Consider the following 21440-nt stretch of genomic DNA (forward strand, 5'->3'; position numbering starts at 1 on the left):
GCCCTTACACCAGCGTTGCTTTTCTACTCGTCTTCCTAACAATATGCTGGGCCAAATCCCTTGGCCCTAAGATACCTTAAGCACCTTTCTTAGTTCTAGGTTTCAGCTGTAGTAGTTCCAAACTGCAATCATGTACAACAGTTGACACTGTGGCAGAGAAGACGAGATTCCTGACTCTGTCAAAGAAGGAATCGGTCCATAGTGCAGTTTCACAAGACTTCGCACAAACTCTTAGCTCCTTGCCTGTAAATCACAAGGAAGGCTTTGCCTGCCTTCTTCTGTACTAGGGACAGGAAACATAATACAATGTCAACTGAGAGATTTACAGAGCTGTTAATACCATCAAATAGAGGAGCACACTAAGTAAAGTGTAATATAGTTATTATGCCAACAGTAACAAAACCCCCTGTCCTAGTGCTACCAAATTAAGCTACAAAAACAATGATAGTGGGACTGAGCCCTAAAAGAGCAATAAATTATTCACTGTCTTTTATGCCTGTGAACCAAGAAGCTTATAGCAGCCTAGGAGCTGTTTTAGTCTGCTAGGCCTGCCTTTAGGATTCATATTTAACAGTTTAATATGCGTCCTTCTTGGTTTAAAGATATCTTTGGGATTTCAAGAATGTTACATTTGCATATATGCAACTGACATTACTGTACTAAGAACAAATGCCCAGTAGTATTTCCTGCTCAGTTTTCTCTACCAACTAACCCTAATCTGACTCAGATGGGAATAGTGGAAAAAAAGACATGATAAGCAGCCAGCATGAAGAATAAGGCCTGCACGTTGAGAGCTGTGTCAGTTTCTGATTATCAGAACCACCATATCTCCTCGTACTGAGGTTCATATATCTCCTAGTGGAAACAGGAAAAAAATAGCCACTTCAACATGGTTTTCCGCTTAGCCTTGTATTATTTCAGTTGTCGATTCAGAAATATATGGTATTGTACTTCAACAGGAGAATGGGTTCAGATGGACAGTAGGAAAACACATAAGGAACCATCTCAAAAGCCCTAATTGGATGCTGAGAAGAATATTAAAAACAAGGGACAGAGACGTGCAACTAGCTTGAAGAGAGAATCAAATGGGAACCAAGAACTATACAGGAAAACCTGCTGATGGGGAAAAAAAAGTATTAGAGAGACTAACCTTACATTTATCCCCAGACTTAGAAAAGTGTATGAAAAAAACACCACAAAGGAAGAGAACTGAGAATTAAAAAGGAAAAGGGGCACTAAAAAGAGAAATGAGATAAAAGATGACGGGAAGAAAACTGCAGTAGTATCTAGTATAGGAGGAACAAAGAACACCAAAAAGTGACACCAAAATCCTACAAAAAAACTTCATTTAGAATTAAGCATTTTTTTCAATATATAAATCAGTTTATTTTCATTTAGATATAAAAGTTATAAATACAACTCACGTAAAACAGTGTCTGATAAAAGAGCACTTAATCAGTTCATCTGTCTGCATAATTTGAATGAGACCCAGAGGCCCTGACCCTGCTTGGATCATTTGATATCAATAAACGGATGGAAGAGCCACTGCTGACCAGCCTAACTGAAAGAGTGAGTAAAGGGATGCTACCATGGCCTTCCGAGCACAGAGAAAATAATCTTGAATTGGAAATTAGCAGTCTACCTTCAGGTCACCCCAAAGTAACATAAGGCAGTTTCTTTCATACAGTCCTAGTCAGAAAAATAATCAGACAGGTAACAAACTAACTTTAGTTTTTCTGGATGGGTAGAAGGAATGCAGAGCCATCAGCCAAGAACTCCGAAGAGCACAACCGGAAAACACTGCCAGGTCTTGTCCCCAGCCTGATGAGCCGGAAGTACATGAAGGCACAAACAAGATCCATGATTCAAATTCTCTTCGCTGACTGTTCTGCTGATGAGATCATCTCAAAACAATGGCTCACCAGCTAATGCAGAATGAGCATCTGAGAGATACACGAGCTGGAGTTCTCAGTATCAATTCATAATTTACAGTTAAATATAGAGTTTACACACGATTACGATATTCTTTCTTTTGCTGGTAGTATCAGAAAACGTCTTCACAAAGTTTCATTATTTTGAAAGAGCAAGTGACATCTACCACTCCAAAGACTACAGAGGCCAAAAGCAAAAAATCTGGCTCTTTGCAGCTTGAAACAGAGACAATATCTAAAGCTGGAGAACACCTATTCTTGTCTTAATAGAGGGATAGAGTTTTCCAGGTTCATCATGAATATGCATGACAGTCATGAAACAGGCAAGATAGTAACTGTTCTCTGCTTTAGTACGCTGCAGTTGTGAGGCTTACGTGTCACAGTGTGCAGAAATTCACCCTGATGAATCAAGGCCATATGGATCAAGGAGGAGTCCATGCTGTGACCTACAGTCTCTATATTGTACATCCATCATTGAAAATGGAACATTGGAAAGACACATTGCAAAGGCCCATAATACATTTATTAATTTTTTTAAACTTTCTGATGCCTTCAAAAACACCTGTAGTCTCCTTTTGAGGCAACTCCTTCTTATAGTCAGGTTAAAATTATTTATATAAAATTTACTTTAATATGTCATGACTTGAGATAATCTCACATTAAAAAAAAATGAGAGCAGTCACTAACTTATTCCTAAAAATGTAGGAAATTTTAACAAAAAATGGACAAACTCAATCAGTAAGAACACTGCTTTTCAGGAATAGTATTGTATATTGTTACAATACTACCTTCTGCTAAATTCAGTCAGATTCTATCATCTATTCAGTCCCATTTTTCACATGGTTAAAACTAACAGAAACAGCAATGGATATAATATCACCAACTAAAAGGGGAGCATTTGAGATTTGATTGTTCTTTATTTGGTAAAAAGACTGTCAAGGGATATTGAGCAATCAGAATAATGAAAGGGAACTGGACTATCAGCCTTAACAGAGAATCATCCCACAGAGTAAGAGAAAAGCGTTTTATTAGAGCCAACGTCTCATTCCACTTCTGTATTTTTTGAACATTACCTATGGTTGCACAGAGCCATAACCCGAATCCTTCTGTGTCTGACTGTTGTAACAGACAGCAAAATGGAACACAGGGTAAAAGAGAATACATGCCAATAATTGTCCTCCTTTTTTCTGAATTCATCTGATCGGGAACTCAAGAGTTCCCGATCAGATCAGTAGCATCATCTCCAGGGGCACTGTGGAAGTTCCAAGGTGTATGAACCACTAAACCATTATTTTTCTAATCCTAGCTGCAAGGGGTTCCAATCGGGTTAAATTCCTTAGCTTGCTCTCATGCAGCATCTGTTACAAGGATTCTGAAGGCAGAATCAACACCGACGACAAAAACATCACCCATATTCCTTGTTCTTCCACAATGCATGCAGAGACTGCTCAGTCTTGGGACGGTCTCCTAAGGTAGTCTACTGCCAGCTACCATAATGCTCTGAGGCCTGGTATTTGCTCTCTAATAAGCCTGCAGAAGTCTGTCCTCCAGTTCCCTTCCATCCCCAATGTGCTTTTCATTACTCCACCTGGAACTCTTACAACAAGATGCAGGGATGGGAGTGAGTTCCATGTTTCAAGTCTGTTGTCTCTCATTCACAGGCCAATTTACTATCAAAGCTGGAGAGTCCAATAGCAAAGGCCTGAAGAGCACAGAGAGGATAATTATAGTCCAGAGTGAACACATCTTCTGCTACACGACCAAACTGCATCACAATGTAGTCAGCTGGGGAGAAAAGAAAGATTCAGAGACGAACAAATTCACAGTGAAGCAAAGAAAAAAAAAAACAAACGAAAAAGCAACCACAAAGGAAAAGCCACACACGTCTGGCAGTCCCAAATATGTGTGGTTGGTGTATCCACCCTTTCTCACCAGAGTGGCCTTGAAGTCTGTTCTCTAGAGTGACTGTGTTATTCTAGAGGTTACCTTTCTTCTCAGAACCAAAGCTCAAACCACTCTTTTGCTGTGCTGAAGGTGCCATAATAATCCTTTTCTTTCCCTTCAGGAAGCTTGCGTTTGCCCCTTCTTTTGCTGCAGCCTTTGCAGCCACTCCAGAAAAAGAGAGGCCTTATATAGTTTTCTTTACAGCAGAGAAGTCCCCAGTAATCCTGAGCTGAATTCCTCCACCCAGCCTCCCTTCTCCAGAAAAGTGTCCTATTCCTCCCAAATCTCATGAAATAAACCGTGTCCTCCCTGTTCAAATAAGCCCCACACACTCTCCACCAGACTCTTACGGTCATTATCATGGACAATCTGGAAGTTCTTCACTGAGGCCTGAGTGACTCGCCCATGGAAGTTCAAAACATAGGATTGAGTATCATCATTCCAGACTGGAGCCTTGTTGTGCAACTCAATGAGGTTCTCTAAATTTTTGTTTTGCCATTTTGACAGCAGACTCTCGTGTTCCTGTTCAGAAGAAAGAAACATGTTTATCAGATTTGGAATTTTGCTTTTGAGTACTGCTTCTCATGTGTGTGCACTCTGTCACTTGAAGGTCATTCCCTGTTTAATGAAACACAACAGACACTTAAGCTCAGTCCTACTGAAAATTTCCTGCAAGAACCAGGAAGACACTTTCATGCATTCCCAGCCCGAGCATTCCTTTCCACTCAATAAGCTATCACTATATTTCCACCCAAACAAGAAAAACAAGTGAGAGAGAAGGAAGCATGTGTACAGGAAAGGCCGCAATTCACGGGCCACAGATGACTGCCATCCTGCTGGCAGGAATCCTTTCTGGGTCTCATAAGCTTTCTCTGATCCTGTTGGATCCAACTTCCACTTCTAACATTCTAAACTTTCTAAACAAAATAAAATAATCCACAATTAACTGCACAGTGCCAGGCCCTAGGGTGCTTCAGTAGAAAGCCCAAAGGCTGCAGCAGGCTGTAAGTATGCGGTAAGTAGGTTAAATGTCATCCTATTGGGTCTAATAAGTGATGCACAATATGAAAAACTGAGGGAAATAAAAACAAAATGATACAAAAAGGAGCTAAATCAGCACATTACATTTGACAGATGGAATGGATTACAAGAAGCTGCAAATAGTAGTCAGGGAAACATGACACATGATTTAATTTTAAAAGTTCTGCAACAAATAAAATCCAAACTGAAATAAGATATGCCAAAACTCCCAAGAAAAAGAATCCAAACTGGAGTTATTTAATGGGAAAAAATTATCAGCAAACAACCTACTGTGGAGGTCTGACTGATACAGCTATAGTAAAAGGTTTAGTATTGTATACATATATGACAGTGGATTTTTGAGAATAACCTAAATAAAACTTACTGTTCAGTTTAAACTAGTTACTTTATACATTTATTTTTATCTTTATTTACTTTTTAAAAGGTCCAAAAAGAACTTTGAGAATTCGCGCCAACGAAGTGCATTTAGATGCATTTTTTCATCCTTTAAAGTGGGGGCAGCATTGCTTAATTGGAGGCATCACAGAGAAGGAAGACAAAAACAGAGTCAAACCCCTACCCTGAAAGCTTTGCCAACTTTTCAGAACAGCTTTGTGTTTCAGCCTTGTCCACTGTCAGTACGCTCGCCTGCTAGAAAAACAGTTGGGAAAATAGGGGACAAAAATAAAGGCAAGGCCATGGAACCATTACTGTACTGACGGGGCAGACGGCAACACCAATTGAAAGATGATGAATAAATTGCCACCTCCAGATACCATTTTCCTGCCCATTCACAAAATTAAACCTCTTTTCCAGGCTCTTATGACTCTGAGTTTCCACTCTTGAAGATTTTTTTCTCTCACCTCAACAAATACACTCTTGTCCTGCTCATATCTACTCAAAACATGGCTGCAAATACCATTTTCTAGCTTAAAACACTGACCGTGTCTTTCAGCTGGCACTTGTCCTTTCTGCCTTTTGGTCTTCTATCACACCAAACATAAAACCCACAGGGATTGGGTTCCCACAGGGAACTGAACAATTTTCATCATACACCTTAATATATCTTTAGATTCAGTTCTGTAAGCTTTTAGCTATAACATTGCCCGTATGTATGAGAAATCCTCACTAAATAGTCACCAGAAAACTCCATTATTCTCGTCATCCCACTTTCTCCTTAAAGAATCTTCCTTTTCTGTGATTCCTACAAAGAGATTGACAACATTCTAATCAAAAATGTATTTAGTCTCTTGCTACTACACCAGAATACCACCTTTTCTGTTTATTATCTATCTGTTGTAATTCATATACTGGCGAAGAATCTAAGCTCCTGGGAGAAGCAAGTTTGTTCTGTGTTCACCCAACTCTCAGCATAACAGAATCCCACCCATGAGTAGTGGTTGTAGGTGCAACAGCAAGAGAATACACTAGCCACTGCAATAGCTAAGCAAATAATATTTAAGCTGACCAAAACACAAGTAAGGATAGAGACACTATTCAGAAGGCTACAAATTAGGTAAAAGGCAAAACCAAATTAATCAACACCTTTAGGCTACGTTGTATTTACTCTCCATGAGACTTACTAAAGCCCTGGGTATTAACAGCCTTGCTCTGAAAACCGTGATTTTCAGTTAACACCCAGACCTCTACGAGAAAGTTTTAACCTCTTCCTCCAATCTGTAACATGACCAAACTCTGTAACTCACATTTCGTGGATGGATTGAAATTCGCTTATGATTCATATTCATTCCCGGAATGATCACAGACATTTTTCTGGGACCCTTGAATCCTAACACATTGGTTTCCTGAAAGACAAGGAAAGACATTATTTTCAGTAAATGAGATACTCCGTCTCAAAGAATGAAAGAGAGCAAAACCAAACTTGAATCCACATTTATGTTGTTTTTTAGAGATTTGCTAGCTACAACTGTAGTAGCAGTTATCTAACTGCAACTGTGTTTAATCACTGAGAATAGCTTTCCCTCCCATTTTGAGAACTGCGTTAGAAGACATATGTAGTATTACCAAATTTAAAGCACATTTGTTATCCTAATGAAAGATTTATAACAAACTCAGGTAAATGCAATTTCCAGGTGTAAGATTTTGCATCTGAGGCAAAAACATGCTAAAATCTTGCTAGTGAACAAGCCCTAAGTATGATAAAAGGCGAATATCTTTGACCTGAGTCTATGTTATCTATATGCCACCATTTAGGCTAAAACGTTCCTGACAAATGAACGACATTCTTCTTTAGGTGCTGGTGTTTGTGTTTAAAAGCATACCTACAATTTTCTCTCAAATCATGCTCTTTTATAAATGACTAAGAACAGACCCAGAAGGCAAAGTATTCAGCATCTGTCCAAGCTTCAATCTTAAGAAAAACAGATTTTTCCAGAGTACTGTAGGAGACTTCTCCAAGTGGACTGACTATAAAAAGCAAAGGAAAAAAGTCTTGGCATTCTCAAACCATCCATTTAATAGTGCCAACCAAGGGTCCATTTAAAGTATTCACTAACAATGTCAGTGATAACCTTTAGAATTCCCAAACACCAATTAAAACACCAGAATCTTTTAGAAGTACTGAATTGATTGATAGAAGTGATACAGCTTCTCCTAACACGCTAGTGCATTTTGCAGACAGATGGAGTTGCAACCTCAGTTCAGAAAATCTACGGGCACATATGAGATATGATTTCATTTATATATAAACTTCATGAACTTCTTATAGATAAAAGTTCAGAAATCTGAAAAGCTGGCTTTATATTATCTGCTGTACTCATTTTAAAATTTAGGATCGGAATACGAAACAATGTGACATGAGAACCCTCACGTAATTCCAGAATGGCCACAAGCGCCTCTTCAATCTGAAGCCTAGACCGAGGTGATCCACAAGACCAGAAGAAGAAAACATCTCTAGGACAGAGCTAGCGAATCACAATTTCCCCTGGAACCATATCCTTACCAACAACAAGCTGCTGCTGAAATAATTACAGCTCTTCCTATTCACCAAAATGCCTTTGGTTCGACAAAAAATAACTCTACTTCAGAGCGTACTCCCAGTTCCTTCTTAGTGTCCCCCAGATACCAGCTAGGCAAGAGGCAGTTCATGCTGTAGCTGGCTCCGTGCAAAGGATATGCTCACTGGCCACATGCTGAACGATGGGACAGGTAACAAGGTCATCAGGATGTTAGTTAGTTTGGGTCTCTTTCTCTCCCCGTCATTGATTTTTTTTCTTTTTTTTTCATTAAACTTGTAAGAACTTACCTTTGAGGCCTCTGCCTTTTGCTGTATCTGGTTGAAATTGTTCGATTAGTTCCAAAGTTAAGGGGGGAGGCTGCCAGGCAGCGTGATTTTGTAAGCCCTGTTTCCTCGGTAACGAGGCAACAAAAAAGAAAGGGCCAAAAGGAGAGAGGCACTACTTACATAACAAATAGCTGCAAGCTCCTGTCTCATATCAGCCTTTTCCACTAGACCTCGTGCCTTGACTGGGCTAACTCCATGGTCATAGACTGTAAATTTAGTTCCCATGAGGTTTGACCTAATGACAGGTTATGGAAAGACAGAGAAAGAAAGAGGAATCAATGGAAAATTTTGTCATCTTCTGAAAGTGTTTGTACAGCACAGTGAAAACACACATCTCCTGCCATCTGAATCTTCCTAGTGTCAGCTCAGTAAGGAGCTTCTGCAAAGTGCCTGCGGTGAACTGAGCCTGTAACCTACCCTGGAAAAGCATCGAGCCAGAATTCCTTCTCTGAATTGCTGAAGAAAGGTTGCCAATGCAGGTAAATACAGATTACATTAAGCAGGACAATGCGAGTTCATTCTCTCTGAATGAATTGATACCAGATTGCTAGTCATAACTTCAACTCAACCAAAATGAAAATCCAGTCTCTCCTGTCTGTAGTTTTCATCTGTGATTCTCACCTGAGTTTTCCAATGAAACTTTCCCCTTCCCGGGATAAATCAGTTGGGTCAACTGATATGAGGTAATTGGATGTTTTGCTCTTTTTGCGTTTTCTCCCTGCAAGAAGGAATGTCTGGAAATACAAAACTTTGATCAAGACTGGAGTTTTGTAAGAATGCAGAGGCATTGCTAGGCATTGCTATCCGAACTGTTATCTCTCCATTTCCCGCACCCATTCCCCATTTTGTTCTGTGCTGTTATTACTTTCTCCACAATTTTGATCTCTTCCATAAGCGCACCCCCTGAAATCTTGTTCCTCCAATCAGCTCACTCAGCAGTCTAGATTTAATGCAACTGTCCTTTCTAGTCTTCTTTCCTTTTCTTCTGGAGCACCTCAGTCTCCCTGCTCTTCTTTATCCATGATATTTTTATACTTTTTACATTTCACCTTTCATTGTATTATGGCTTTTAAACCTGCCAATTCCCTCCTTAGTGCCTTGGCCAAATACAAGCTGTCCTCCATCTGCATGCTGGCTCTCCTCAGCTTCTGGTTTCTTACCAGAAGCTCTCCCTTACGCCAGAAATGTTCTGTGGTAGGAGTACGATAGCCAAGATACTGTGTGCTGCTTCCAGTACCTTTCTGTTGTCATCCCTTTCCAGATGCATGTAATAAGTAGGGAAGAGGCCCCGGTCCATTCCCTTCTTATCTCTAGTGATTCGACACTTGACTGTAATACCACGGGGTGCAGGGCGTAATGCAAAATCCTCCAAGTTCTCTACTTCTCCCAGCTGTGCGTCTGCCTGAGGAGATGGACTACAGGAAGCACCTGTTTCCTGTGGGAAGAACCATCATATTAGAAAATTAATATCAGATCGGAGGCTCTGGTATTCCCAAAGAAAAGAAAGGCCTGTTGAAACAGAAATCTCATGTCTTGAGAAGATATTTGGGAAAGGGAAGTTAAACAAGAGACCACCTGTGTTTCTCTGAAGAAAGTGGCCAAAGACTTTTACTCTGAGGAAACGCTAGCCCTCCAGTGGGAGGGGAGAAAAAGTCCCCATTAACCAGAGACGAGTTAATTGCTAGGAGGGGGAATGTAAATATTCTAAGCGAAGAGCCTCTGTGCTTTTAGAGCTTCAAAGACTCTGTGGCAAATAAGGCAACATGATAAACTGGACTGATGGATGCTGCAGTAAAACAGGCTGGGATTTTTGTGACTGAAACGAGCGCTGAGATTTTGGTAGTACAGAACAGTAGCAGAAGCAGAAAGCTGACAGTGGAATCACCTCAACTAAACGCTGGAAGAACCTTAGAACAATGTGTACAGTCAAGATACAAGTGATGGTCACCAAAGGAACTGGAATTCTAATGGAAAACTGGTATAGGTCATTAAAGTAATCCTTTTCTTAGAGGTAGCTGAATCCTTTAGATTGTAGAAGCTAGGACATTCCTCCCTTAATGGGCCTTGGAGATGAGGCTGCTGGTTTATCCCCATTCCCAGGTACAGCCAGTAGGAAGTCTGAGTGAATACGCACAGACACACACACACAGAGACTTGAAATTCACTAGAGGCTCTCCCCCCTGCCCCCTCCAGCACCTCCCACCCGATACCTCCAGCAGTTAGCACCCAAAGCTCAGTCTCCCAAGTAGCTAACATCCAGAACTTTTGTACTACTCACCCACTAGTGCGGCACAACATACACACAGTCACCCCACAAGTATACTGACGTGGTCTTTTGAACAGTAGAATGGACTTTTAAGGCATCCATGCCCAAAGCCTATGCCATTTATCTGGTCACTAGCTCAGACCCTGGATCTTCCTGACGCTCATCTCTTCCAACTTGCTGGCTAGTCCAGCATATAGTTTGTCAGCTTATGTATGTATGTATGTATCTCTCTCACACACAAACACACACACAAGAACACATTCACACAGGAAACGGTTACAGAGTTTTAGAAGACGGTAGAACACGCTGCAGTAATCAGGCACAAGGCTTGGCCAGACAAGCATGCTGTCTTGCAGCTGTTTACATGCATCCGGTGCCTTTTACCCCTTTTACTCCCTGTTTTCCCATACTTACTGCTCCCTGATCCACCTTGACCCCTTTATTTTCCCTCAAGTCCCTTCCCATAAACACCTTATAAAAAGCTTTGTCCAATCCCAGAATTCTCTGTTCCATACCAAAATTCTGTTCCCCCTTGCATCCCACAATAAATACTATAAACCTCCAGGCAGTGGTCCCTCTTAAATTTGGATGACGTTTCAGAGTTTCTCTGTGTCATCTTGTTGGATTTTACACCAGAGACAATGGCCTAATCCGTCTCCTTTGAGGGTCATAGGAGAAGCTGATTCATTGTGCTTCCCATCTTCACTGATCAGGCTACTTGGATTCCTCCACCCACCATTGTTCCTTTGATCATTACTCATGTTTAACTCGATGGCCCTTCAGTCAGATAACCTGACAATCATGACCTTCCTCTGCCTTCAGGGATTAATATGCTAGCTACTGTAGTTGCAACTACTGTATTTAACCCAGTGCTCAAGGGGTTAGTACAAAAATCAAGCATGTGCCCAGCCCTTATCAGAAATGGATTTCAAGACACTTACTGCAAAAGATTTCTCACTGGTTGCAGAACTAGGCCTCTCAGGTTCAGGATACAGTGAATGAGATGCTGGTCTCTTATTAGCTTCTTCCTCTTCTGTGTCCTCCTCATCAAAATTCAAACTGCCTGAAATTCCTGTCAGAATACAGGATCAAGCAGGTAACCTCTGAACAAAGGTGTCATGAGTTCATGGCATCACTAATTCATATATGACTCTTGCACAGCTAATCTGTTCTCGGTCTTTTAACTAATTTCTGTTGTTTCAACTGCTGATTTTCTTTATGTGCTATATTGCTTAATTCAAACTTGTAATTCAAACTCCTAGTGACTTTTTGCAGCTGTCACTGTACAGACGATTAAGCGGCTGTCAGGCTTTAATTAATACATATTTTATATGATATTACATGATGTAACATATTGTTTAGTGTATGCTCTCATTCAATTAATTTTGCCTATTTTCACACAAATAGCCCTACATGTCTGAAGAACAAAAAAAAAAGGAAATCCAGATCAATATGCTGACACCTATCCCGTAAATTGTACTCTGTACGGTTTATATCCTTTGCCATTTCCCCTTAGTCTTATACACATTGAAAGGGAATATGATAATTTTTCAGTAAGACCCCCTTCTTACATCAGTAGCAATAACTCAGGTCCCATGAATACTACTAATGATTTGATTTTTAAAATGGAAGCACAGACTGAGTAGTTCCAGGACTTATTTATTTAATGTTAACCTAGGCACAGTCATGTTGAGATGACTGTGGGTATATAACTAAAATGACTCTGGAGAAAGACATTTATAAAGAGCTTCCGTACACATCGCTGTTTGCCATTTCCTTATACTTGGAACTGCATCATTTTGTTCTGTGATGCCATTATTTAATTTGTCTGTAGAATGGAAAAGCACACAAAGCACTGTAGAAAACGAACACGCTCACTCTGCTAAGCTGAATTCTTTTCTGAGAGACAATATTATAACAATGCTCCAGCACGGCACTGCATAGAAGTGTCACCGCTAGAAGTTCTTTCTCTCAGATGAAACAGAAAAATGTATACTTAACAACCTGTCAGTAAACTTCCCAAAGCACATTTGGAAGAGGAAAGGCGTTAACCCTAGTATTCCGGCCAATTTCACAATTCACTGTTTATATTCTACCTCCACTGATTTCCCCTGAAGTTTCTGGATATTCTCTCCTGCTTCCTTTCCTAACTCTTGTATAATGTTGCTATCCATAGGTAAGCAGCTGTTGCATCTAACAACTGAATGGAAGTATTTCTACATGTGGTAGTACCTTAATACATAAAGTGTACTGGAAACTTTCTGGGAGACAGGGTCTGCAAAATAAAAACATGCTGTGTACCGTATTAAACACTACCCATTATTTTGCTGCAGACTGCTTAGGCTCCATGCAACAAAAAAGGTTTCCTGTGGTGCTGGCAGCAATATAAGATACTTGGCAGATAGAGATGGACACTCCACTGGGAAACTACTCAATGGGATATAACTATTGAATACAAAATTCTAAACCTGTTGATTGTGACAGCCTCTGACTCAGGAAGAACACCTTTCCTGTTAGTCTCCTAAGTGGTTAAATTACACCATTTACCGGCTATAGCAGGTTCTGCTGTTGTGACAATATTCAAGCATCATATCCAGATATAATATATCTGGAATAAAAATAACCGGAACCTTAGCAAAATGTGAAGTATAGCAGCCACCAACCATACTTTGTCACCAACTTCCTTGGAAAGGCCAGAAATTATACAGCATATTGATAAACCTTTAAAACATAACTGGTATGTTCCAATTAATATCAGGGGAAGAAACTGCAGTTCTGTATTTCTACATTTAAAAGTAATATGCTACAGACACTTGTTTCATGATTCCTCATATTTTTTAGGTTTTTTAATGCTACTGAAAAAAAATTATAAGAAGTAGAAGAACTTGTACTGAAAACTACCTTTGACTACTATCAACTCTCACCTCGTTTCTGTAAGATTTCTTGCAGATCTGGCTTGCCTGATGAGTCTGTTAGAGCCTCTCCATCATTTTCCTGATCTGCACCGTCTTCTGTTTTGGAAGATCCAGCAGAGAGAGTTTGGAGCTTGGTCCCCAAATCTTGCACTTCTGATTTCAGGAAAGCAGCTGGTCCATCAATGCCTGCAGGACAAAATGAAACAGAATGCTAAAGTCTATTTTTTATGGCTGAAGATGCATCCCAGGATGGTTCTTCTTTTCATCTTCCCTTGCTCAAGCATCCCTTTAAAGTTATGATGTATACTTGTTCCGCTTCTGTCAAAAGACTTGGGAGGAATCAGTCCTGACTCTGGTACAGATCCCCTATTACTTTAAACACATCAGGCATCAGTTTCTCCATTTATAAATTGTATTTACTTTTTTACAAGAGCTTAAGCAATTAAAATGAGTTATATTTGTCACTCACATTCATATCCTTCAATTTATTTATGGGCAACTACTCTATTTTCTTTTCCTTCAGGTTCCTTGTTTGCTCCTGTCCTATGAAGTGTGTGCTCTACAGTGAACATCACAAATCAATTTGATAAAAATATCCACAGCCGCAGGCAGAAAAAAAAGTAAATAGATGTCCTCTATCTTTTTTGTAAAAAATGAAGTTTCCATGTTTAAACATGCAACACAGCTGTGCACTGCACTTCTTAACTGGTGGAGACATCTTGATGTCAGGGTATGGCATAATACTTAATCCTGTTTGCGTAGTACACAATACATAAGTCTAATTCCAGCTTTGGATGTCTTGCTGTTTTCCTTTTAAAACTTCACTGCTTTATCTAGTCATCAGGTTTATGACATGTTTACTGCTGTTATCACTTCTAAACAGCATTTGTTTGTACTGAGGAAGCTTCAGAACTACAGAAGCTAGTGAGGGAGCAGTTAGTTTTAATTTTTCTTTCTTGTAGTTTCAGTACAACTGACGTTTCCTAACTTAGAATCAATCTTTTCTCTCACTCTCTTTTTGACTTAAAACTGCCTTTTAACAGAAGCTTTCTCCCACCTGATTTTAAACACATCACCACTCTCCTCCCCATCCTATGATCCTGAAAGGCATCTGGAGAGCAAGAAAAACATTCAAAAGACAGGGGATAACATAGTTCCAAATGTGATCTGAAAACACTGGTTTGTTTGGGTTTTTAAAATTCTACTCTACACGTTAATTCCCTATTAATGTAAAGGTGGTATTGGCACTTCCACTGGAATGCAGGGGTTTCATCGCTGCTCTTTTTTCCCTCCCTGTGACATGAAGTCTTCAGTCTCTCACTGCTGTATTTCTTTTCACTCCTAACAGAATGGTCACTATTTTACTGTAATATTTTGAGCCCACTGAGATATTGCCTTTGGCTCTGATACCACTTTATGCTTCTGACTTTCTGGACGACTATAGCTCGTTTGTCATGTTTCAGTTATCTCCCGCAGAAAACAACAGATGAGGTAAGAAGAAGCAAGAACCTAATTCAGTATTCATAAGACTTTTGTTTTGCTGTTGTCTATGTTATCATTCGGTCATATGCAATCTTGAGATGGAGCATACCATGATACTACGAAGAAAAGTACAGGCAGTCACTACTGGATTATTTCCTTTTCTTTATCCTACAGCTTCAGAAGACTCTTTTACTTTGGATTTGTATCTTCCTACCTTTATAGAAGTTCCTAACCATTTCCACAGTTCTTCTTAGCCTAACATAAGGGAGACATTACTCAAAGCGATAAAGAAGCTCGATTACACACCTTTCTATGTACAAAAGCAGAATTGTATTACAGTATGGTTGAGCAATACTGAACTGCAAAAACAAACAAAAACTTTGCCTTGAATTTTGTGACAGCTGAGAATCTTCATGGCATTCCACTTTTGTACATAGAAAGGTGTGTAATCAATCTTGTTTATCACTTGACCGCTGTCACAGCAATGTAGGTGCCCATCTGTGACATAAAATGCATGCACTGGCATTTTGGGGAACATTGTTGCAATCAGGCTGATCACTTACCATGCAACATAACATCACTATGGAAAGGGGTAGGAGTTTCTACTAAAGGAGTTTGCTCCTCACACCCTTTGGTCTTTGACCTACGCAGCTTTGCCTCAGGATTTGGCTGTACCATCAACGGATCAAGACGTTTCTTCCTCTGCTTTTTCTCTAGAAGAGCTCTCTGTGAAATAAAGAAAAAACATGAAATAAGGATGAGTAACATCCAGAGAGGCAGAAACCACGCCTCTGATCAGGATCTCCAGTAAACCTGAGATACTCCTGTAATCCCTTACAAAAACTCTAGACGCAGATATCACTGTGCCTTTGGAGTGAGACATTGCCTTTGATTCTTCATCAGTGATGCATGATGTGGACACCTGTTTATTTTCTGATCTATCCTGAGACCATCAGCAGATAATTTTAACTCTTTTTATCCAGTCTAAACTGCAGCAATCCTTAATATAAATAGCCAAATTCAGTAGTCATTTATAATCCAATACAGCATGTTCATGCAGTTGTATTACTCCATGCATCCTACTTAATTAAGCTGATACAGTAGACAAAACAGCTCTGCACACTTTCCACTGCTGTTACGATTGTTCTAAAATTCCATCATTTGGGACAATTCCCTCTTCCTGCCTGTTTTGTAGGCTAACTTTGTATTAAGAGAACTATCTCCAAGACTATCTGAAAATGCCAGAGAAAAGATGAGAGCACTTACCCTATGCACTATATGGCAATTAAGTCTCTCACTGTATTAGCATAACATTTCTAAAAATCTTTAATCAGGGCTCATTCTGCCACTGCAGTTATAAATGCTGACACAATGCAGCAAAAGCAAGTCAGGCCCTGCAAAGGAAAAGGCTTTTGTCTCAAAAGCTATCATCTAACAGGGAGAACTCAAAACAAGTAGTTCCCAGAAACCAATGTTGAGAGACAAGACTTAGAACGGGAAAAAATAAAATTACAGTCATTAAAATAAGACTGATCCAGTAAAAGGAAAATTGACCTACCTTAAAAAATTTTTATATGTAATTCAGGATTGAAAGGAAAGAATGGTAAATCCAAATGTTAAAAAATAAACCATTACTTTCCCAAGATACACGTACATTAAATGTTTATGATTTCCTACTAAATGAGAATAGAAACAACTTCTAGGCTTAAATCAAGGCAAATGGGGACATTGCACCATTTTACAGATGGCAATGTTTAATCTTTAAAAGTTAAGGTGATGCAAGGAGAAGGAAAAATCACATTCTAATATTCTGTAATGCACCACAATGCAAACAATGTGCAAGCCCTGTGCTGTAGATGCAGTTTATCCATGCCTGCTTCTTAGGTACCTGAATACCTCCTGAAAGTTGTTCTTGATGACAGAAACCCTTTCTCCATCAAATTCTTTTCAGTCTCCAAGGATCTATCAGATAAACAGTACCAACAATTCAATCCACTTGAGACATAGACATCTTTGGAACCCTTTCCCCTCCTGTTGTGGTTTTTCCCTCTCTTGTTGGTTCTTCCCTCTCCTATTAGGCTTTTTATCTCAAGTGAGGTTAGTTTCTCAGGAAACCTCTCCGTGAGGAATTCCAACACAATTCAGGCCTTGGTCCTTTATTCTTTCTGCTTCATAAGCACTTATCTAAAAAAAACCACAAAGCAACACCAAAAAACCAAAACAAAAAACCAACAACAAAATACCAAATCAAAACAACCTTTTTAATTTAAACTCATAATTACACTTTGAAGACAGGACTGCAATGCAGGTAGTGCTGTTACTGCAGAATTATTTGCAAGGATTGTCCTGAAGGGCAAAAATCACACAGAATTTCAAACAGCTTAACACATTGGTCTAGAAGAAGAAAAGAAAAATAAGCAGTAGAAGTCAAATTCTTAGAAAATGCTAGTTACAGATGAAATTTACTTTCTAGAAAGGTAGTCAGACATTCCATAAGAATTTACATTAGTTTGTGTTGTTTGTTTTTTAAATTAATGCTGAGGAAAAGTAAAAAAAAAAATCATGACAGTGTATAAATTTCTAATAGTTTAAATAAAAGGACAGAGGGAAATCAAGAATCAAAGCAACATACAGATTTGAGAAAAAATGTTGCCAAGGCTTCCTTACCTGACAAATAGACAGAGAATTAAAAAATACAAGACACATCCTAAAGGCAGTAAGAAAGTACACAGCTACTGCTAGAAGGGGAAATTGAATTTGGGATCAATATACGATATCATAACTTTCAGAGCTACTTAACTGATTATTCTGTTAGATGAGGTTTTTTAAACATTTCACTGCTCACCAGTCTAAAAATTTATTTTTTCTTATTATAGTACATTCTATTTCATCAAAGAGTTTCTAGGACTCACCAAGCCAAGAGGATCATATTGGTTTACACTGAAACATATACCTTACAGCTGGCAGATGTGACCAACCTTCTTCTTTCAAGAACTTCAGGATAATCAAAATGACAAAACTTGACAGCAATTAAATTTGTTTTAAAAAGGCTTCTCTCTACTACTTATTGAGATGGAAAAAAATCTACAAACCCACTGACAGGACAGATAATAGCAGTTCATTTTCTCTACATAAGGTGGCAGAGCTGCCTTACCTTCAGTACTATGTATTCTCAGACATATCCCACTAAAATGAAGTAGAAAAAATGAAACTGTGTTTTGTTTCATTTTGTCTACTAAATAACCTTTTTCTCCAGCTCTGTGTTGAAGTAAAAATTCATATAATACTACAATAAAAAATTTAGATAATTCATGAACAGGACACCAGAACACACAATCCATTAAATTTGTTTGAACCCATTTGTTCAGGGTTTTGTGAACTCCATGTATTAAATACTTTCAGAAACGTTTTCTTTGCACCACAGAAAAGCAGAACACCAGAATACCAGATGATTAAAGGATCACAAACCACCAACTCTGGTTCTAATGAGTTTCCAACAAGCTAAGTTGTCAGATGCATCAGATGAATATACCATAGCAGACTAATAAGACAACTAGTTTAGTATTCTTTCTATGACTGTGATGAACAGGAAGATGGTATACAGGAAGGTTCCAACCCCTCCACCCTTGAAGGTGCAATACCATGCTACTTATTTGGCATGGTCCTACCTTAGTAGGCCACGCGGGATAGCTCCTAGCTCTGAAGTATCCTCTCCACTCCTCCAGCTCCACCTTAGTTCACGTTGGGGCAGCAGTGACAATGGTAGTGATGATAGCATTAATCAAACTTTGTGTCAAGAGTAAATACTGTAACGGGTACATTCAGAAATATGCCTTCAGCTTCACGCTCTCCACCCACAGGGAGATGGCAGCATTGCACTTTGAGCTGCAGCTGCCTAAAAAGACACTGCAACACCTCGTACTGCTGGGGAATCAAGCACCGCCTGTGCAGCCACACACTCCCTCCTCAAGGAAAAGGCAGCGGTCTAGCTGAAAGCATCCTGGCAGGCAGAGCTGGCCCACAGATGGAACCTGATGTCACGCATTATTATAAGGAATATTTTACTGCAATTACAGGGTTTCCAAACCCATCATAAAGATGACAGGCATACGTCTTTGCTGTGGCAACGCTTATTACAGATTCTCTGTATGGCCAGAAGTTCTAAATGTGATCCTGCTGGATTAAAACATTTTGCATTTTTTATCCCAATTCCTATAAATGCTTAGGACAAATTAATCAAGCAGGGGGGCATCAGCTACAACCAGCAATGAGTTCATCATGTCTGATAGTGATCTCATATTGACCTCTATTTCTTCAGAAGGCATGGTACCATTCATGTAAAAGTTAAAAGCAGATTTTCAACATTAATATTCAAACCTAATTATACAATCCTAAATTAGCATTTCTCAACAAATCTCATTTGCAAGGAGGGGTGGTGGTGATAAAATATATTTTAGTGAAATTGTTCAGCTGTTGCTTTTGCAGGTGATTGCAATCTCAACCAAATCCAAGAAAGCCTGAAACAAAATCGCAAAAGGGTATTAATTCTTTAAACTCACTTCTTCACGATTCAACTGACAGCAGCTTTGTTTTGGTGGAACAGCAATGGATCCCCATGGCAAAGTCTGAAACTAGGCATGCATTGACGACAGTGCCCAGCACTAGCAGCCAGTGATTACTAACCGGTTTATGACCCATGACAACAGTCCCGAAACAGACACTGAGGTTCATCACCAAGCAGTTGGACCATCCATAGTTTCGGAACTTCTTACGGAGTGGCATTTGGCACTAAATCCTCTTTTACCAATTCCTTGAACTAATGCTTTTTTTTTTTTTTCCTTTTAAAACAAATGTTACTCAATAGCCTACAGGCAAAAGGATAATCCTAGCTTCCACAGATATTACACTACCAAAGATTAATTTTACTCTTTGACTCTTAAGCGTTTTAGATAAGCGCCTGTACACACGTAGATCCACTCTCTGAAGTCAAAGCTAAGCAAACTCAGACTAGAAATAATGAACAAGTTCTGGTAAAGACGGTTATTATCCACTGCAACAGTTCCCTGAAGACTGTTATATGTCTGGATTTAAAGATCCTCAGCTGACAGAGCGCTTTTCTAAAAAACATACTTTAATTTGAACACAGATGAATTTAACGCAAGACAGTGATCGGTGGTCCATGTGAAATGGCCAGCTAGAGAATCGTAATAATCTCACATCTTCTAATCTATCTATAAGCATTTAAAATTTCACAGAGGAAGAATATTAAGGATGGCTACTTTATTGCTCTGAAGAATATGGCGATGTAAGCATCCAGCAAACAGCCCTTTAAAAAATGAGACCTATAACCCAATATTTGACAAATGCTTGGCTGCAAATGTTTTATTTGTAGGAAACAAAAAAAATTAAAAGATGCTGGAAATCTTTCTCAACAGTAGTGTTAAGCAGATCTTCCTATAGCTCAGGGAAATTTTTTCTTTTCCTTTGATGCTTAAAATGGATAATTCCCTGCAGTTTTCTTCTCTTTTGATTAATTCCTGCATTGTGGTGACTCAATTCCAATGAAATGAGTAGGATGTATGAAAAATAAATGTATCAAAGAACTCAAGCCTACAAGCCGTAGCAAGGTTGACTTAAACTAACAAAAGCCATGAAAATCTTTAAAGAAAAATGTTAGCAATGAATTCTTGTTTGTATTCTTTAGACCAAGCATTTTTAGCACTTCACCCCCATTTCTCAAGTCTCCCTGACATCACATAGCAGAACAGAAGTTGAAGACTGCGGGCTGGATTCGCTGTTGCAATACATCTTATGTAGTTCTGGGCAACAAATCACAAAGTAGATGACAGACAGAAGCCAGGTCATCATGAGGAAAAGTGGGGAGACAGGGAGGAGAAGGGAAAGAAAAAGGAAACACAAACACTTTTACCTCCTCCTTTCCTCCAATGAGACGGCTAATGTTTGTTTTCCTATATTATTTTTACGAGCTTCAGCATTTACCTGATTCTCTAGTTTCAGCTGCCGTAGTTTCATGCTTTCGTCCTCAAAGATGCTAGGAAAGGGAAAGAAACAAATTAATTATTGCTAGTAAATAGTTTGCATTATAAGATCACAGGATATTCACAGACTACCACTTCACCATCAAGACTTTAAACCAACTGTAGGACATAACTTCTATCCCATGACAAGACCAAATTACAAGGCAATAAAAAAACCCACCATGCTTCACATTCTGTCATAAATAGGACCAAACTGTAGTCTAATCACCTTAGTAAACTTTTCTGAAAACACTTTGTAAGCAAAAAAGGCTTCATTACTGATGGACAGATTATGAGCCACTATTGAGGCGGGCTACGAGACAATTTATATCTGAAAGCTTTATGCAGTTGAAACCAATTCAGTAAAGTCTCTGCTCCTTCATAAAATACTCAATTCCAAATTAACTCAGAATTTTAGGTTTTGTCTTGGAGTCAAATCTACACCATTCTCTCCTCCTACCAGACCTCACAGAACTACTGCGAATATCTATGAGAATCTGCATTTGCAACACCTGGTATTAATTCCTAGAGATGAAAAAA

General features: G+C 39.2%; 1 protein-coding gene across 2 annotated transcripts in view; it reads right to left on the reverse strand.

Annotated features, from left to right (window-relative positions):
- TULP3 (TUB like protein 3) overlaps nt 1-21440 on the reverse strand; it is a 39560-nt gene that overhangs the window by 4953 nt on the left and 13167 nt on the right. Inside the window, exons 2-11 of one of the 2 annotated variants that reach the window (XM_074588285.1) lie at nt 20863-20914; nt 15426-15588; nt 13390-13566; nt 11407-11537; nt 9437-9634; nt 8821-8933; nt 8320-8434; nt 6602-6700; nt 4226-4397; nt 2373-3716 (exon numbers count right to left, since the gene is read on the reverse strand). In XM_074588285.1, coding sequence (XP_074444386.1) covers nt 3583-3716; nt 4226-4397; nt 6602-6700; nt 8320-8434; nt 8821-8933; nt 9437-9634; nt 11407-11537; nt 13390-13566; nt 15426-15588; nt 20863-20914 — 1354 coding nt within the window. In that variant the 3' untranslated portion in view covers nt 2373-3582. Of the gene's footprint in view, nt 1-2372; nt 3717-4225; nt 4398-6601; nt 6701-8319; nt 8435-8820; nt 8934-9436; nt 9635-11406; nt 11538-13389; nt 13567-15425; nt 15589-20862; nt 20915-21440 lie in introns of those variants that run through there. The other variant, XM_074588296.1, reaches the window with a different exon arrangement.

This window comes from Larus michahellis, chromosome 1, assembly GCF_964199755.1.
Source record: "Larus michahellis chromosome 1, bLarMic1.1, whole genome shotgun sequence".
Taxonomy (NCBI): Eukaryota; Metazoa; Chordata; class Aves; order Charadriiformes; family Laridae; genus Larus; species Larus michahellis.